Source organism: Citrus sinensis, chromosome 3 (genome assembly GCF_022201045.2).
Source record: "Citrus sinensis cultivar Valencia sweet orange chromosome 3, DVS_A1.0, whole genome shotgun sequence".
NCBI classification, from domain to species: Eukaryota; Viridiplantae; Streptophyta; class Magnoliopsida; order Sapindales; family Rutaceae; genus Citrus; species Citrus sinensis.
Genome location: NC_068558.1, coordinates 34,564,986 through 34,583,798, shown reverse-complemented (window position 1 = coordinate 34,583,798; position 18,813 = coordinate 34,564,986). Strand labels below are relative to the sequence as shown.

Below are 18,813 nucleotides of genomic sequence, written 5' to 3'. Positions count from 1 at the left end.
ATTTATTATTATCAATTATCACTATCATTATTATTAGTTCTTTTACTATTTATTATTATTGTTATCATAGTAGTAATATATTATGTTGCTATTATTATTACTATTAATTTTTTAATTTTATAAAAGGGGCAAATTTCAAATTTTAAAAACTGTGAGAAGAATTTCATTATTTCCATTAGTTTCATTATCATATACATACACACACACATAAAGAAATACAATCAATTATTCACATTTCCCTATCCCACAAATAAATACTGTAAATTATTATTTTTTTTAAAAAAAATATCAAAACCGCATGGGTCCTAGTTTAATCATGTAGTTATAAAAGGATACTCTAGCAGTATCAATATAATTGGACCCATAAAGGAAACACATCTCTGCACAAAGCATCTTTGAATGCGCTGTACAGTGCATTCTATATTTGTATTAATTTATGATATGTTGGCCCAAATAGTTGGGCTTGGGTGGGCTTTGCCTACTATATATTGTGCCGGCGTTTTGGGCCGCTCTAAAGAGTAGCATTAAAAAACTGATGAGGTGCAATGCCACGCCACGCTGGCCTCTTGGGGGCTTCATCATCTTCTTAACATTTCCACACATGGCGCCTCTATGTCCATTGACTTTTTTTGCCGGTTCGAAAGAATGCTAGGAGGCTTCATTTCTAATTTTCTATACGTGCTGGATCAACTGTAAGTTGCAACAAGCCACGTGCCATGGGGAGTAATGGAACCGTCACGGAGCTGCAGAGAAACTCAACGAACTGGACTTTCGTAGTGGACGAGATTGTGAAGATGGAGAAGAAGATTTTTCCCAAGCACGAATCACTGGCAAGATCTTTTGATGAAGATCTGAAAAAGAAGAACTCAGGCCTGCTTTACATTCAGATTCATGGACAAGTCGTTGGCTACGTCATGTACGCGTGGCCTACTTCCTTGTCTGCTTCTATCACCAAGCTTGTAGGTCCCATATCTTTGTACCCATTGTTGAAATTTCCATTGCATGCCCGTAATATCAACTGTTTGATAAAAGTCCTCAAAGAAATATTTGTTAGTTATTCATTCTTTCTTTTTTTTTAATTGACATGAAATTAATGGGTTTTGGGGTGAACTTAATTAGTGAAGTAGAATTATCGGGGACAAGGTCGCGGAGAGGCACTGCTAGAAGCAGCAATTAAGAAATGCAGAACCAGAACTGTGCTCCGCAAAACGCTTCATGTTGATCCTTTGAGAACTCCCGCTGTGAATCTTTACAAGAAATTTGGTTTCCAAGTTGATACCCTGATCCAAGGTTACTACTCTGCTGACCGACCCGCTTATCGAATGTACATAGATTTTGATTCTAAGTAGTTTTACTTACTAAAGCCACTTGCTAGCCTATCATCAACAGGGTCGCAAACCGTATGTTGCTACTTACTTTAATTATTGCAAGTTCTCATTTACTTTTGAGGATATGAACGCATTGTTTCTCTCTTCTTTATTATAAAATATTGGCAAGTCTTGTTGTTTTTGAGGGTTTTAACGTGAGAAACTATTTGTTATCGAAGAAGGAGACGTGAATTTTAGTTTTCTCATAAGAGGGAACTGAGGACTGAGGAGAAGAGTTATATTATAGTATATGTAAAATAGTGAAAAGTTTATATGGGTTTTGTTGTGCTGAGCAAATTGATGACTATAAAATTGTGAAATTTGGTTTTTCTGAAAAAATTGTAAACGTTTTCTATGTGAAAACCAGCTCTTGTGAGAAAAAAAAAAAAGAGTTGATAGCAACAAAATTGCTGCATTTGATTTGGTGGAAGAGAAGTTCAAGACGCTGGGCATTTGGGAGTAGAGGCAAAATATTTTGAAAGGAGCCCAAAAATTTTACTTCAAAATTAACGGAACAGTATTTAAAAAAATACTTTGATATTTTTTTAGAATAAAAAAAATATATTTAACAGTTTTTATGTGAATGACTGCTCTTTACAAACATCACGGCTACCAAATTGAGATCAAGAAACCCTAAAGTCTTTGCTTAACTTGCTGAAGAAGCAATGGCGGCTCTTCCTCCAGATATCATCGTCGATGTGTTTGCAAAACTCCCCGTCAAGCCTCTTTGCCGATTCAAGTGTTTATCCAAGTTCGTCAAGATCCACCAAACTAAAACCCAACAAGGACAAACGCTCGTTCTTGTTAATATGGTCAAGAGCTTGGTAAGAAACTCTCTTCTTCATATAGACCTCGATAGCAAAATTATTACGGAAGATCAGCTTGATTTTCCAATTAAAGAAAGCTCTTTTGATTGTCTTAGGATATGCTGGTCTCGTAATGGTTTGTTGTGCTTATCCCTCCGAGATGAAACTGCAACTGAAACTTTATTTATATACAATTGTTCAACTAGAGAGTTCAAGAGAATACCAAACGACTATGAACCCTTCACTAATAGAGTTACACCGCTAGTTAGCTTAGGTTATGCTCAGTCAATAGATGAGTTCAAGGTTTTAGGGTTTTCCGACTCTTATAGAAATGCACTCTTATAGAAATGCCAAAGCAGTAGTAGGTGTGCATGTCTTCTCTTTAAGGAACAATACTTGGAACACCTTTGAAACCGATTTTAAGTTTTTTCATCATTGTTCTCGGGAGACCAATCTCAATGGAACTGTCCACTTAAGTTTTTTGTAAGCTCAATTCTGATTACATGATTGCGGCATTTGATTCGGCAAAAGGACAAGTTTAAATTCTTAGCCTTACCTGAAAATGTTTGCCAATATCATTCCAAATATTCATATTCAATTATAGGAAATTGTCTTTGTTTAATCTCAGAGTCAACGTTATGGCCGAAAGAATTTTGGATTATGAAAGAATATGGGCTGAGAGAATCCTGGACTCAAATTTCATTAGCCAATTCAGTTCATGCATTGCAGTCATTATGTTCCATGGAGGACAGTGATTTTATTTTGTCTGTTTTAGATAAGAAATTTGTACTTATTGATCCAAAACATGGAAAAAAGTATGAAGATTTTATAATTGATGGCTTTCAAGAAAATGTTAGAAAGTATCATATGGAAGTATATGCTGAGAGCTTGATCTCACCCAAGAGCAGAACAAACTTCCTAATAAGTGATGGTCTGAATAATAATGAACTCTTTCATTCTTTTTCCTTTTTCAATTGCTACTATTTATAAACTGGTCACGAATTATCTCAAAGATTTCTTGTGTTGTTTTTTGGGGCATTGAATTTTGAATTTAGTGTACGAGCAGGGGAAGACAGAATTGAGGAGGAGGAGAAAGTTGCGTAATTAGCTATTATGGGATTTCACGAGCCATATTAGTGTTATTTAATTATGGGTTATTTGAGCAAGAATTTATGTTAAAAACTGTAAGCAAAAATAGAAGCAAAAACAGAGAAGCTAGCATAACAGAGCAGCCATTATATATGAACAACTGTGCCATAATGTTAGCTTCAGTAAGGTACGAATAAGTCTTCTTTGCTCTTTCTAATTGAGAACGCTTAATTGCTGCTTTTGATTTTAGAGGAACAACTGAAGCTCAAAACTTCACCCCTTCCAAAATCCAAATAGTATATGAAACTAGTTTGCTTGCAATTTTGGAGTGTTTCTCTTTTGTATATCAGTAATGAATGCTTCTTTATTCTCTGATCTCTGGCCTTTTGAAGCATAATTATATCCCGTTGTCCTCTGAAATTGACAATAATTTTTCTTAATGCAATTTGTATATCCAAAACAATAAAAATAGTCATTAAAAATTTCAATCGGTAACTCTTAGGATTATTCTTAATCAATACATTATAAGCAATTAGAGTTCAAACTTTACATACGGTTGAAATTTGAGAACAAATTCCACGAACAGAATTCTAGTGGCAATAGAGCTTTTACTCCACTAGGATTGGCATGTATATGCGATTGCTATATTATCAGTCTTATCTATTTTACACATATAATCACGAATCCTGCAGTTTGCTTGACATATATACAATTGTTTTCCAGTTACCTTCCTCGATTTTACGTACAGTATCCCCGAAACCTGTGTTATAAGTGAATATGAAATAGTTCACTCAAAGCAAGGATAAATGGATGAAAGTACTACAGATTTTATTCACAATGAGGTTGCCTTTTATAGGCGTTACATGAACAAACTTAACGAAATAATAGCAGCCATTATTCAGCAAATATTGCAGCCACTTTCCAGTAACTCTAGCCTAAAGACTAGGTAAACACAATCTTGCAAATAACATTACCAACAAACTTCCTAAAGACTAGGACCATAAAAGCAACTTATTGACACAAGGAAATTCCAACAATCCCTCCCTTAAACTAAATGTTATTAACATTCAGTTTAAACATTCTGCAGAATCTTCCTCAAATTGTAATTTACAAACTCCAAGTGACTTTCTCAGCTTCAAAAAACTAGCCAATTTGATGGGTTTAGTAAAGATGTCAGCAACTTGGTCTTCACTCCTACAATAAACAAGATCAATGACTTCATTTTTTGTCAAGTCTCGCTAGAAATGATATCTCACATCTATGTGCTTGCATCTTCCATGTAGAACCGGATTCTTTGAAAGTTTAATTGTTGAACTATTATCACAGAAGATTTGTGTTGACTCTGGTTGCTTAAACTGAAGTTCATGAAGAATATTTCTCAGCCAAAGTGCTTGACATGCACAAGAAGCTGCTGCAACAAACTCAGCCTCAGTTGTTGACAAAGTAACTATCGGTTGCTTCTTAGATGACCATGAAATAGCTGCTGAACCAAACATAAATACATACCTAGATGTGCTTCTTCTGTCATCCAAATCTCCAACATAATCACTGTCTGCAAAGCCATACAAATCTGATTTTTTACCCTTTTTGTAGAACAACCCAAATTCAGCAGTACCACGCAAGTATCGAAGAATTCTCTTTGCAGCTAAAAGATGATCCTCTCTTGGACGCTCCATATATCTGCTGATGGAACTAACTGCGCGCATTATATCAGGTCGGGTTGCCGTTAAGTACATCAAGCTTCCAACAATCTGTTTGTAAAGGGTACTATCAACTATTCTTCCTGCGGGATCCTTAACAAGCTTCAATCCTTTTTCAATTGGAGTAGTGACAGAGTTGCAGTTCCTCATTTGAAATCTTTCTAAGATCTCTTCCACATATTTCTTTTGACAAATAAAATTTCCAGCATCAGATTGTATGACTTCTAAGCCAAGAAAATAATGCAGCAAACCAAGATTAGTCATATCAAATTCAAGCATAATGGATTCCTTGAATTTCTCAAACATTACTCTGTCATTTCCCGTGTAAATCAAATCATCTACATATAAGCATACCATAAGCATTTTCCCATCATCTCCAATTTTTGTGTACAAAGTATGCTCATATGGGCATTTTCGAAAACCTTCCTTCAAGAAATAAGCATCTATATGACTATACCAAGCTCGGGGTGCTTGTTTTAGTCCATATAGAGCTTTTTTCAATTTATAGACTTTATGCTCACTGCCTAATTTCACATATCCAGGAGGTTGTTCGATAAATACCTCTTCTTCTAGCTCCCCATGCAAGAATGGTGATTTCACGTCCAGCTGAAAAACAAGCCATGAATTTTGTGCTGCAAGAGCAATAATCAATCTGATTGTTTCAAGTCTTGCAACGGGAGCAAATACTTCTTTATAATCCACGCCGAACTCTTGCTTGTAGCCTTTGGCGACTAGGCGTGCCTTGTATTTATCAATTTCACCATTTTCCTTCAATTTTGTCTTGTAAACCCACTTGACTCCTATTGTCCTCTGCCCCATTGGAAGTTCAGTCAACTCCCAAGTATTATTTTTTTCAATGGATGCAATTTCTTCGTCCATGGCTTTTAGCCATTTTTGTTTTTTGACAGCTTCTTTAAAAGTTGTAGGATCACATTCTGAAAACAAGGCAAAGTGTATGAGTGGATTCTCAAGAGTGTTAAATCCTGTTACCTCATAATCTGACATCCATGCAGGCCTTCTTCTATCACGTTGAGAACGTGAATCTGTAGCTTCAACTTGTTCATCAAGTTCATTTGTTGCTGGTGGAGTTTCTGCTGAGACTCTATTTTGCGGCAGGTCAGGAGCAGAGACTGTTGAAGGCTGAAGTTGCTGTGAATTTTCTTCAATTTCACCATCGAAATCTGCTGGAATTTGCTGCCCAATAGAACTGCATCTCCACATCCATGTCTTCTCTTCATCAAAAATGACATCACGACTAATGACAATTTTCTTGATGATGGGATCATATAATTTGTAGGCCTTTGAATGATCATTAACACTAAGAAAAATGTACTTTACACCTTTGTCATCTAATTTTCTTCTTTTCTCATCTGGTACGTGGACATATGCTATACATCCAAATACCCGAAAGTGATCTACTGCCGACTTACATCCACTCCATGCTTCTTCAGGAGTTATATTTTGAACAGCTATTGTGGGGCTTCTGTTCAAAATATAAACACTCCAAACAACTGCTTCAGGCCAAAAACTTTTGGAAAGACCACTCCTCTGCAAAAGGCTTCGTACCATATTAAGAATTGTACGATTTTTCCTCTCGCATACACCATTTTGCTGAGGTGTGTAGGCTGCTGTCAATTGTCTTCTAATTCCATGATTTTCACAGAAGCTTCCAAATTCTTGAGAGTTGAACTCTCCACCACGATCAGTACGCAATATTTTAATTTGGCTGTCAGCTTCTCTTTCAACTAGTGCTTTAAACATTTGAAAGGTTGTGAAAGCTTCCGATTTTTCTTGCAAGAAATAAACCCAAGTTTTTCGACTAAAATCATCAATAAATGAGATAAAATATCGTTTACCTCCATTTGATGTTGGCTTGATTGGCCCACATAAGTCAGAATGCACTAGCTCCAGCACTTTCTTTGCCCTCCGAGATTTTCCTTTTGGGAAATTATCTCGATGTTGCTTACTGACAATACACTCTTCGCAAAGCTGTGAAGGTTGCTCAAATTGTGGAAGGCCTACCACCATATTTTTCTGCTGCAAGGTCTTCAATCCACCAAAACTAAGATGCCCGTAACGAAAGTGCCATAACCATGCTGTATCTTTGAAATTTGCAGCAAAACATGAGTGTGCAGTATGGTGAAGATACAATGGGAACATTCTGTTTGCCGTCATTTTCACTTGAGCAATTAAGCCCAATTTTTCATCGTGGATTCGGCAAACTCCTTCCTTGATAGAGATCTCATACCCCTTTTCTTGTAACTAGCCAACACTGAGAAGGTTAGTTTTCAGTTCAGGAACGAATAGAACATTTGAGATAGAATGAGAACTTTCTTTGGTTTGGATTGCAACCCTTCCTTTCCCCATGACAGAAACTGTGGAGTCATCACCAAATTTTACAGTATTCCGAAAAGTCTCATCCAAGTCAGAAAAAGCAGATTTATCCCCACACATATGATTGCTGCAACCGGTATCTAAGTACAACAGATTTTGGTGACTTTCCTCCTTTGTATGACATGCCATAAGAAGGGAAATTTCTTCTTCCTTCTTTTCTGCAAAGTTAGATTTCTCGCCACGATTCTTATTTAAATTAGTACGGCACTCGGAGCGGTAATGACCGTACTTCTGACAACGGAAGCATTTAACATTCAATTTGTCTTTAGACTTTGGTTTATGTCCTGTCGAACTCTGACCATCATAATCCTTTCCTTTTCCTTGAGAATCATCAACCTTTTCTTCTGATATGTTCTGCCCATTCTTGCCTTTCCAACCTCCTTTACCCCCTCCAGTTGGTTTGAGATTTGCTGCTGCCTGTAATGCTTGTTCTTCCTTATCCTATCGGATTACTTTCTGCTCATGGACTAGCAAAGTGCTTTCCAATTCATCAATCGAAAGTGTGTCAATATCCCTTGATTCCTCAATCGCACAAACAATATAATTAAATTTTGCCGTTAAAGATCTAAGAATCTTCTCAATTATGATAACATCCTCGAGCTGCTCGCCATGAATTCGTCTCTTATTTGCGATTGCCATTGTCCTTGCAAAGTATGCTGAGACCGACTCTCCCATCTTCATTCGTAGAGATTCAAATTCAGCTCGAAGTGTCTGGAGGTGTACCCGCTTCGCCCTTGCTGTCCCTTGGTACTTCTTTTTCAAGGAATCCCAAATTTGTTTGGAGGAGTCTTTGTTAAAAATTGTTTCCAAGATTGAGCGATCAATAGCTTGGAACAAGTAATTCTTTGCCTTAAGATCCTTTAATCGTTGCCCTTCAAGCTCTATTTTCTGAGCATCCGTCAAAACAACACCGGCTGGTGGTTCAGTTATTCCAGTTGAAACAACTTGCCAATACTCCTTGGACCTTAAGAAATTCTCCATCAACATGCTCCAATGGTCATAGTGACCATCAAAGCGGGGAATTGCAGGTTGAACAAAATTCTCAGAAGCCATGAATTTCTGCTGCTGCAACACGAGTGAAAAAGAGCCAAGTAAGCTGTTGTTACTAACTCTGTCAATCCCACTTTTCTAATTCAAGCTCTGATACCACTGTTATAAGTGAATATGAAATAGTTCACTCAAAGCAAGGATAAATGGATGAAAGTACTACAGATTTTATTCACAAACTTAACGAAATAATAGCAGCCATTATTCAGCAAATATTGCAGCCACTTTCCAATAACTCTAGCCTAAAGACTAGGTAAACACAATCTTGCAAATAACAACATGAAGTGATTTTTTCTTTAACTTGCAAATTAAAGCAATGGTTAGCTTTATGAATCGGTTTTGATATTGGGTTCTTGTAATGGCTTATTGTGCTTGAGGATTAAAGAGAGAATCGGAGCGTAATTATAATAACTATTTATATAATATATACAATCCTTCCACTAGAGAGTTAAGAGAATACCAAGACCAGAAATTTGCATTTTGCTACGCTCAATCAATAGATGATTACAGATTCCTGATAGTACAACAGTTCCTGGTAGAAAAGAAAATGTGTATGACTTCTCTTTGGGAAACAACACTTGGAAAAGTGTTTAAATCTGATTCTTATCTTGTGATCAAACTTGGTATTAAAATAGGATTAGGAATCATTGGGGGTGGCAGGCGAATTTCGGCATTTGGTTGGTAGTAGACAAGTTCAAGTTCTTGCCTATGCCAGATGAAATCACAAATGATCATCATCATAAGTATTCGGCTGAAGTTATGAGAGACAGCCTCTATATGTTCGGACGAGGAGTATTCCAAAATGAATTTTTGTTTACGAAAGAATATTGCGTAAAAAAATCTTGGATAAGGATTTTCATAGCCAACTCATTTAAAGAGTTACGACCGTTATGTCTCTTCAAAGACACTGATTCAGTTTTTCCGGTTTTAAATTCTAAAGGAATACGACACTTTTTGATCAAAGAGATGGTTATTATAAAGAACTTATGGTTTTTATTGACTTTAAAGAAAATTTACAGGAATACAAAGTACAAGTGTTAGTGGAAAGCTTTTTCTCACCCTAGCCATACCGAAAAGTATTTCCTTAGTGATGAAGTTATGAATAATTCCTCTTTGTCTCCGTGGTCAAATTTTATAAAAGAAAAATTGGGCTGCTGGAAAAGGTGATTAAATTGATTATTTTCATGATATAATTCTTTGCTATAAAAAAAAAGGTAGCGAAGGGAAAATGAACATTATTTCCTTTCAAAATCTAATCTGATCACCAGTTTTCTAAATAGTTTCCTATGGCTAGTATAATTAGGAGTCTAGAAACTGTAGTTAATTAGCGTTGACTACTGGAAAATGATCATATCGATTGTATACCATTCTATTCCAAAACCTTGTTCCAATTGCTCTTTTTTAGTCTTCAATTAGGATTAACTGTGCAAGATTCATGTAGCAAAAACAGTTATAAATTGAGAGAATTAATGTTATGTTGCATAATCATGTATTTACTTCGTCTGTTTAGTTTGTGCTTAATTTTAAGTTCTCAAGCCTCTTTGTATAGTTGAATTTGGATTGAAAATATATTATGCGTATAGCGCATAACCCATGAAATTAATGTCGCTTTACACCTCAATGTCTTCTATAAATGCCGCAGTTCTAATTTCCCCAAAAAAGGGGAAGTAGCATTGGAAAAAATTTCTCTAAAAAAATAAAAGCATTGAATAAATTTAACTCAAGAATTTGGTAAGATTGGAATTGTTATTTTGGTTGAATTTATAGGATTCCATGGGCATAATTGAAACTTTAAGTTTTAGTTCGATTATAATATCTTCCAATATAAGAGCATCTCCAAAAGACTCTTTAAATTTTACTCTTCAAATTTCAATTTATTTATTGATGTGGCAAATAAGTGTATAAAAAATACAATTCCTTCCAAAAGACTCATCAAATAAGAATAAATTAATACTATTTTAATCAAATCTTTCCCACTATTAAATTGAATTACTGTTATGTTTTTAAAGGAAACATAAATAATAATTATTACAGTCTTATCTTTTCAATAAATAATAATAAAATATTAATAGAAGAGGGAGAAACTCACTTAGTAATATTGAAGAGTGAGAAATAAATTTTATTTGAAAAATCTAAATTAACGTGTCTTTTAGAGTATTTAATACTGATATGGCTCCTCAAATAAGAAGCATAATTTTATTTGAAGAGTCTTTTAGACATGCTCTAAAGTCTCATAATTTTCAAAACTTATAAATTTACAGACCCAAGTAAGATTTAGGTAAATGTTTGCACAAATCTCAATAAAAATTGATCAATGAGGTAATGACATTGAAAGTTTCATAATGTTACCTTTAATAAGGTACCAATAAGTTTTCTTTGCTCTTTCTAACTTAATTGTTGCCTTTTGATTTTAGAGGAAACTATTAAAGTTCAACCTCACCCCTCCCAAAATTGAAATGGTATATGAAACTATTTTTGCTTGAAATAAAAAAAAATTAATAATTTTTATTTCAATAACTAATTCTTCTTTGTTCTCTAATCTTTGGCCTTTTAAAGCATAGCTATTTTCTATTATCTCTGAAAGTTTCAATTGGGAACTCTTAGGATTATTTTTAATCAATAAATTATAAGATATTAGAGTTTAAATTTTAGGATTATTCTGTGTTTAATTTTCGCTTTATCGAAGAAATTATTCATTATGCATTCTTGTTCATGTTTTCCCACTGTAATCGAAACACTTTTGCCTCACTTGACGATGCACACACTGTGTTACAAAGTCAATGACGCGTAAAAGTGAAATGAAATGGCTTTTGTCATTTATGAGCTTGACTTCTCGTGTAAAAAATATTCAGTCTTAATTTTACTGGGCCACCAAGCGATTTCGCTTTTTATTTTAAGGACCCACGTACATTAGGACAAAACTACGTTACAGAATCTGTAAGGTACAGACTGCAGCATCAGCCGTTGGATGTGGTTGGATGTGGAGTGAGAAACTAAACAAAAGAAAATCGGATGGTGGGATGACGGGAGATGTTTGTTACAGAATCTGTAACATGGGTCCGCTTGTAATACAGCGTCTGTATCTAATACAGCTGAATTCAATATTTTATTAAAAAAAATGACAACCGTTAGATAGAAGTAAATACATCCAATGGTTAATATGTGTAATAACTCATTTTGGCGACCGGATATGGCAGTTATTATTTCATCAATTAACTTAACTAAAAAATCACAGCCGTTGGATTGTCTCTCTCTCCCTCATAATAAAAGCCTTCGCATTCTCCCTCATATTGTTTTCTCCTACATCCAGAATTTTGGATGATATGAACTTGTTATTCAAGAGTATTCACCACCCATCACAGCAAAGAGCAAAGATGTAGCCGAAGGAGTGCCGTTTATTCAAGCTTACTCGATCTGTCACTCTGACTTCAATTCGTCGCTCAACTTCTCGAGGGCATCTTCAGTTCGTCACTCACCGCTTCAAATTTTCACTCTCGTGAATCACCTCTCTTGTTGTACCTCTCTCTTATGTCTCCCAACAATTTCGGTGAGCTCTCTCTCTAATTTAATATATGAAAAAAAATCTTATCATGTCATTTAAATATGCTTGAAGTTTCAGTTTAGTTTATGATTATTACTTGAAATTTCAGTTTCAATAATTTGATTTTGCAATTGAGGAATTATTACTTGAAATACTGAGATGATTTCCAGGGATTGATAATTGCTAGGGCTTGTGTTTTTTTGTTTTTTTATCTTGAGATTATGTGTTTCACAAAAAAAAAAAAAAAAAGAGGTTGCACTATCTACCATCAAGCAACTGCAAGTAATGGGGTTTGTTTTGATGAGCTGCGAATTGGGGCTTCTCATTTTCTTGAATTATCTTCAATATAAGTGGAAAGGGATTTCTTCTCTCCAAAAAATTATTGTATATTTCCTTTTAAATTGTAGATTGACATGTAGCTGATTTTTGACGTTTGAAGGATTTTATTAAAGAATGTGCTGCTGCCAGTGGAATGAATTAATGTAGTCTCGCTAGTATTCCTGATTTGGGGTAATGATGTAATTGAACGATTATATTTCTATTATTCTTATATTTGAATCCAATGATATTGTGGTGGTTTTATGATAATATTCTATCGTTTTGTGTCGCAAATCAGCCAATGAGTTGGGTATGTGCTGGGTATATGCTGAATGTGGTTGTTGTTGAATTTGCTGGACCTTGGATGTGATTCTTGCTGTGTATATAAGAAATAGACAAACGTCTTTCTGTGGTAATAGAATTGTCTAAGTTGCATTACGATAAATGTCAAGTAACTATGCTTTGTAACCTTAAACCTTTATTTGTAAGAGTTGGTGTACTTGACTGTGAAAGAATGTTAAATGTTGACCTATTTTCATTGGTGAAGATAAATGAAGTTAGGAAAGGTTTGTAATCACTATAACCGTGACAATTTCTTGGGTAGACTTGTAATAATTTTATTCATGGCATGTAATTTATTTTTATCAGAGGGCATGTTTGCTTGTAGTCTGAAATGTAGGGTAATATTTAAAATAAGTTCTGCAATATATATTTTGCTATTTTTTATTTTTTGTTTTTATTTTAATTGGTTTTAGTATTACTTGGAGGGGAATTCTGATCTGCTGAAGTTTATGAAGCTGGTGCAGCAAGCAGGCCTTTATCTTAATCTGACGATTGGTCCTTACGATTGTGGTAAGTGGAATTTTGTGTAAGTTACAACAATATAATTTTTTGAAAAGAGCCGACAAGACGCTCTATTTTCTTCTGTTTTTTTGGGATGTTGAGCAAAACTTTTCTTTATTCTCAGGGGTCCTGTTTTGCTGAAGTACATTCCAGGTATCAATCCCTCTGATATACCATCCCTTTATTAGGTGTTTATAATAATTCATGGGTTTTGTCATATTGGTTTCAATGCATTGGTTTTGATATTGGTTACAGCCCATTAGCCCCTACTCCTCTTTCCCAGCAGCCTTTAATGGTTTTTTTTTTAATTTTTTTTAAGCATTGTACTTTGATTCATGGTAAAATTTGTTTGTATGATGCTAAGTTGAGGACACGATAATAGTCAATTAGTCATGATTTTATTGTATGCAGCAAAGATAAATGTCCATAAAATTTTATGTTGTTGAAATAATAAGATTTCGTTAATTTTGTAGTAAGAAATGAGGGCTGTTGATCCCTTCCGTTTATTATATGCAATTTTTTTTTCACTCTTTCATTCATTTATTGTGAAGTGTGTTTAGGTATTAGTCATGGGCAAAAGTAAAGATCTTTACTTTGGTATTTTTGTCTTCTTGTGCTTCATTGGTATAAATGAGGAAAAAAAGGCAAAAATAAAATAAAATTATAATATTTGCATGAATTCCACCATCTATGGTATGTTGAATAGATTAAAAAGCAAGGAGTACAGTGGTGGAATAGCAGGTGGGGGGACTACTTTTTTTTTTAAAAATATAATACATATTGATGGACTAATTTTCCTTCCCTTAATTATCTAAAATTTTTCTTTTGGAAGAATACAAATGGACAGTCAGCAACGAAAGCGTAAACGACAACCAGGGGGCTTACAGAAAAAAGGGGCTCCTATGCTAAGAGCAAATGGTCAGGACGCAGTTCCAACGTCTTCAACTTATGGATTTGTCTCTTACTTGTAAGTAGTCATTGTGACTTACCTATCGGCAAAGAAACACGGCGATACCAGATAACACTAATTAGATGTTATGCTTTTGCAGCAATGAAGAAGTTAAGCGGTTGAGAAGTGAAAATTCAGATTTGTCCGTTACGCTTGGGGTTAGTATATTCATTAAATGTAGCATGTACAGCTATTATTTTGTGGGTTTTTTATGTTTTAAAACATATGCATTACCTTTTTGACAGTTACGAAAACATATTGGGAAAACCTACAAAGAACTTCCTCCTGAACAAAAGGCAAGGTACAAAAAGAGAGATGAAAGGATGGGTAATTCGGGTAATTCAAACTCACATTCTGGTGACAATGAAATAATGGAAACTAAGTGTGTACCTGAGCGGTTTTGTGCGCTGGTTAAGAGTTTATCGGAAGAGAAGAAAAAAGCAATAAGAGAAATAGGATTTGAAAGCCTGCTTGAACTCAGATGTGGCAAGCTGAAGAGGAAGTTATGCCATTGGTTAGTTAATCAGTTTAAACCTGAACGGAATATAATTGAACTTCATGGTAAGAAATTAGAACTTTGTCCCAAAATGTTTTCGAAAATCATGGGCGTAAAAGATGGGGGTATGGGCATTAAGATTAATGGTGCAAGTGATCATATTGCTGAAGTGCGACGTATTTTCCAACCAACAGTTAAAGGGATTCGCATCCGCACGCTCGAGGAAGTAATAGAGCAATTAGATGAAGCTAACAAGATTTTCAAGGTTTGTGGATAACTCAATTACAGCGCTTGTAATTGCTTACAATTGATTGTGTTTTAAATTATGAATCTTTGTGGATAACCCCCGTTTAATCTATAATATTTGTAATTGTAGTTGTATGAAACACTTGAACTTATTTTTAAAAATGTGGACACTTAAGCTATTTATGTAGCTTATTAATGCTTGCAACCGTTGACGATGTTGATATTCTTACATAAAGTTTTTTGCAGGTTGCATTTACCTTATTTGCTATAGCGACATTGTTATGTCCAATAGGCAGTTATATTTCAACGTTGTTTCTGCATCCCATCATGGATGTGAGCAGCATCAAATCACTTAATTGGGCTACGTTCTGTTATGACTGGTTGGTGAAGTCCATTTGTAGATTTCAGAATCAACAAGCAGCATACATCGGAGGTTGTCTGCACTTCTTACAGGTGAGACCGTTACTGCAACTAAAGCTGAGCATATGCTTACTGTGAATAATGTCGACATTATTATTTTTGTTAATTATAAGTTGTTCATGCAGATCTTTTATCTCCATAATGTTGCATATGACAACATTCAGCCCGATAGGAATATACTTCCCATCACATTCTGGAACGAATCAAGGATCAAGAAGTTCATGAAGTGGCTTAGATCCAAAGGAGGGATTGGAAGCGATAAGGTAATCTCTTATTGTACGGTGCTTAGTTGAATTGAAAACAGAATTAGTTGCATTATGCAGTATAGGCATAAATTCATTATCTATGTCCATTCATTCATAATTTGACTCTAAATGGAGTAATAGATCACCATTAATTTATTCATACATCATTCATGTTCGTTTTCCTGTTCAATTTTTATAGTACAATATCTAAAGTATGAAGTACTTGTAAAGAAACAAACGATTGGAAAAACACTTTAGGGGTGATTGGGTACACTTTTGTATGGCACAAATAGTGGTAGGCTTTGTTTTTTAAGGGGGATGGCTTGTCCACTTTCTGTTTTACAACTTAATCATTAATACATTTTTTTGTTTGTTACGGGGAAAAATATTGAACAAACACTTTAAGTGAACAAAATTTGTATGTCAATGTATACGAATATTCTTCACCGTTGGAGTAATTAAAGGAATACTTTTCTTTGAATTATTTAAAAGAAAAGGTAGTTACCCTTAAAGTAATACTGATTACCCATATAAATGGAAAGTTTTAATTCATTAAAGTGAAGGGTGGATATATTGACCCTTAAATCCAATGGACAGTTAAAAAGAAAAAAAAAATTTGCAATGCTATAAAAATTTATACATTCTAAATTATTCTGACTTTGGCATATTGACATTTCCCTAGTTCCTTGATGCCATTCATTTTGTGATTAAACAGATCAAGATTCGTTATTTTGACACTAGTGGAGTCTCTCAGCAAAACATTGTTGGATATCCTAACTTTGAAGAAATATTTAAGAAACAGTGTTTTGCACTTAGGATATTGACCCTTAAGGTTGATGAGATAATTGAAGCCATCTCTGGTCAAACTACACTTCTAGATAAAGTGTTACATGTACGGAAAACCAGGGGTCATTCTTCATCTCCTGGCAATCGTCCCACCACTGGTGCCATTCAAAGTCCCTCCCCCGACTTTGTTTCTCCACAAGAAAAATACCGTGGGACTTTGGTTGAAATCTCATCAACGGAAGGTTCAGTCTCATGTCGTCGGGGTAATCCTTATGATGACTCCATCTTAGACTCAAAGGAAAGGCAATTACTTGATTTACTATGTAGGTTAGAAGGGGCTTTGGATGGTGAAAGTAATGATACATTTCAATCAAAACCATTGGAAATGGGCAAGCAAACAACAAAGGCGATGGAGGAATATATGGTACCGAATTGTATTTGTTACAATTGCTTTGTGTGTTTTCCATTATTGCACTTGATGTATAATTTACTAATGTAAAATGTATTTCGTGCGTTACATAGGATGGGCATATTCAACATTCTCGAGACAAGAATGTCATTTCTAAATCTTGTCGACTGCGATTCTCCGTTGGTCCTTTCACTATTCCCTCCCCAATTTCCGAGGATGCAAAACAGCTTATTCTTTATCTTTTTGATGACAAATTGAATACCATGTATGATCTGATATATACAAACTGCTTTTACGACAACTGTATTTGTAAAGTGTGCTCAAATATTATTATCTTGCTGTTATTTGTTGAAATAACACCATTCTTTCATGGTAAAAGGGAAATTGTGGTGGATATAGGAGACAACAGTATAACTCGGAGCAGCATGCGTACTCTTTTGCCAGGAGAATGGATTGATGGCGATGTAATAGTTGCTGCCTATTATGCTTATTATTTAGGACTGGTCAATTTTAAAGACGACTATGATGTTATATTACTAAGTACGAATATATATCCTAACGTGTTCACTTTGTTTGCAATTTTTTATTATGTTTCAGATTATAACTATGTACGCAGATTATAAGAATATGAAAGAGGCTGAAAAAGATGTCACTTCCCCTCGATGTTGGTTTCTACCTACATATTACTCTGTAAGATAGGCATAAAATTATATCATTGAAACACTTCTATGGAAATAAGCTAGTGTAGTTAGTTGCCTCACCATTTTTCCATTTTCTTTGATTTAACCTTTGTTCTAAAGCAAGCTGCACTAGCTGATTGGAGTAGCCTTAACTTTGCACAAGCTGCTGGTTTCCGAGATCGATACATGAGTCGTTTGGATACCTGTGAAAAGGTTAACACATTACGTGAATTTAGTTTCTTTTTCACTGTCATTGTTATAACTTCTTTTCATTTCACCTGATTGATAACGAAACATTATGCAGTTATTGATGTCCGTTGAATGTTTAATACTTGATACCATGGCAGATTTATGTCCCCATAAATTCTGATGGTCATTGGTACATGCTTGTTGTTGACATTTCTCATGCAACTGCAACTATTTGGGATTCATTGGAATCGCCGAGTCGAAGAGAGAAAATGATTAATGAGTCTTTGGCAATTGTATGTTCTTAAAATCATTGACTATATTTGTGTATATTTAACACTTGAATGTTTTAAATCTTGCAATACTTATTGGTTGTTGATGTTTACAGCTTGCCTCCCTGGATTTTGTTCTCCGTCAAGAGGCTAGAGCTCTTTTTTGTAATCAATTCACTTTTTTAAATTTTCAAATCTGTCGTCAAGCTGGTCTACCACAACAGCCAAATGGTTTTGATTGCGGCTACTATGTGATGAAGTATATGGATAGTCCTTGTATTGTTGTCCATGACTCTTATCAGGTTTGTACATTTGTATCTTATTGGTGTATAGTATATTTTCTGTATTAGATTAAGAAATAAGGATTTATATCAGCAGGATGAAGATCGACTTTTTAAAAAAGGTAATACTTTTTTAACTTTTTCAGCATGACTCGGATCACGCTCGCCTTCTTCTAGCTCTTTATTTGGTGCAATCTCCGCTTAACAAGATCAGGTGTCGACTTATTCAAGAAGCGCGGAAGTTATAGGTTGATTGTGCAGTAATTTTTTTTTTTTTGCCGAACCATTTTGTAGCATTGTAGCAATGTTAGGGTAAAAGGTTGGCAAAGTTTTTTTGATGCCACCCCATTTGTTGGTTTTTTGTATAGCAACTACTGTTGTTGTGGAATCCGCGAGTTCACTAACCTAGGTTAGCTGATGGGTGGCCCTCTTATTTTTTGGCTGAGGGTGCTTATTTTACAAATATTGTGTTCCTGCAAGATTACAATTACTGCGCAGGCGTTCAGCAACTGTGATGGCCCTATTATTTTTTGTATATGTGAGGGTGTTTATTTACCAAGAAATTGTACATGTAATGGTTAATCAATTGATGTGTACGCTTCTGTACAAGTTTTCTGTTTTACTTGAGTTCAGTTTTTTCTTTTTGCTTGATTTCAGTTTTTTTCTTTTTTAACTGCAAGATTCAATGGTGGACGGTTTGGAATTGTTGTTTGGCTGTTAGGAAATGATAAAGGACAA

General features: G+C 34.9%; 2 protein-coding genes and 1 non-coding gene across 14 annotated transcripts; 2 read left to right on the top strand and 1 right to left on the bottom strand.

Moving 5' to 3' along the window:
- Positions 1-534: 534 nt before the first annotated feature.
- Positions 535-1,507, top strand: LOC102611685 (hypothetical protein). The gene is made up of 2 exons (XR_008052980.1): positions 535-963; positions 1,120-1,507. It is a non-coding gene; the product is annotated as a hypothetical protein (transcript).
- A 5,717-nt stretch (positions 1,508-7,224) lies between these two features.
- Positions 7,225-8,409, bottom strand: LOC127900776 (uncharacterized). The gene is made up of 2 exons (XM_052435998.1): positions 7,912-8,409; positions 7,225-7,797 (listed from the first exon to the last, which is right to left on the bottom strand). Exons 1-2 carry the CDS (start codon positions 8,407-8,409, stop codon positions 7,225-7,227), a joined length of 1,071 nt encoding a protein of 356 aa, XP_052291958.1.
- A 3,265-nt stretch (positions 8,410-11,674) lies between these two features.
- LOC102628600 (uncharacterized) lies at positions 11,675-18,697 on the top strand. 12 transcript variants are annotated; one of them, XM_052436702.1, is made up of 15 exons: positions 11,675-11,950; positions 13,060-13,131; positions 13,232-13,258; positions 13,938-14,072; positions 14,155-14,212; positions 14,300-14,815; positions 15,043-15,249; positions 15,342-15,479; positions 16,177-16,671; positions 16,770-17,120; positions 17,254-17,346; positions 17,457-17,549; positions 17,684-17,818; positions 17,911-18,096; positions 18,222-18,697. In XM_052436702.1, exons 4-15 carry the CDS (start codon positions 13,945-13,947, stop codon positions 18,321-18,323), a joined length of 2,502 nt encoding a protein of 833 aa, XP_052292662.1. In that variant the 5' UTR covers positions 11,675-11,950; positions 13,060-13,131; positions 13,232-13,258; positions 13,938-13,944; the 3' UTR covers positions 18,324-18,697. The 12 variants fall into 12 exon arrangements, with proteins under 12 accessions (XP_052292662.1, XP_052292664.1, XP_052292660.1 ...); XM_052436704.1 differs by lacking the exon at positions 13,232-13,258 and having other exon boundaries at positions 13,018-13,130; positions 16,770-16,921; positions 17,036-17,120; XM_052436700.1 differs by lacking the exon at positions 13,232-13,258 and having other exon boundaries at positions 13,018-13,130; positions 18,222-18,323; positions 18,444-18,697.
- The last annotated feature ends 116 nt before the right edge of the window (positions 18,698-18,813 follow it).

Bases quoted from the DNA above. Each gene is read 5' to 3' on its own strand.
- LOC127900776 (XM_052435998.1), bottom strand. From the start codon at position 8,409: ATGGCTTCTGAGAATTTTGTTCAACCTGCAATTCCCCGCTTTGATGGT. The intron at 7,798-7,911 runs GCAAAATTTAAT...GTAATCCGATAG, and splicing joins AGATTCTTAGATCTTTAACG to GATAAGGAAGAACAAGCATT.
- LOC102628600 (XM_052436700.1), top strand. From the start codon at position 13,054: ATGAAGCTGGTGCAGCAAGCAGGCCTTTATCTTAATCTGACGATTGGT. The intron at 15,250-15,341 runs GTGAGACCGTTA...TTGTTCATGCAG, and splicing joins GTTGTCTGCACTTCTTACAG to ATCTTTTATCTCCATAATGT. The intron at 18,097-18,221 runs GTTTGTACATTT...TAACTTTTTCAG, and splicing joins TTGTCCATGACTCTTATCAG to CATGACTCGGATCACGCTCG.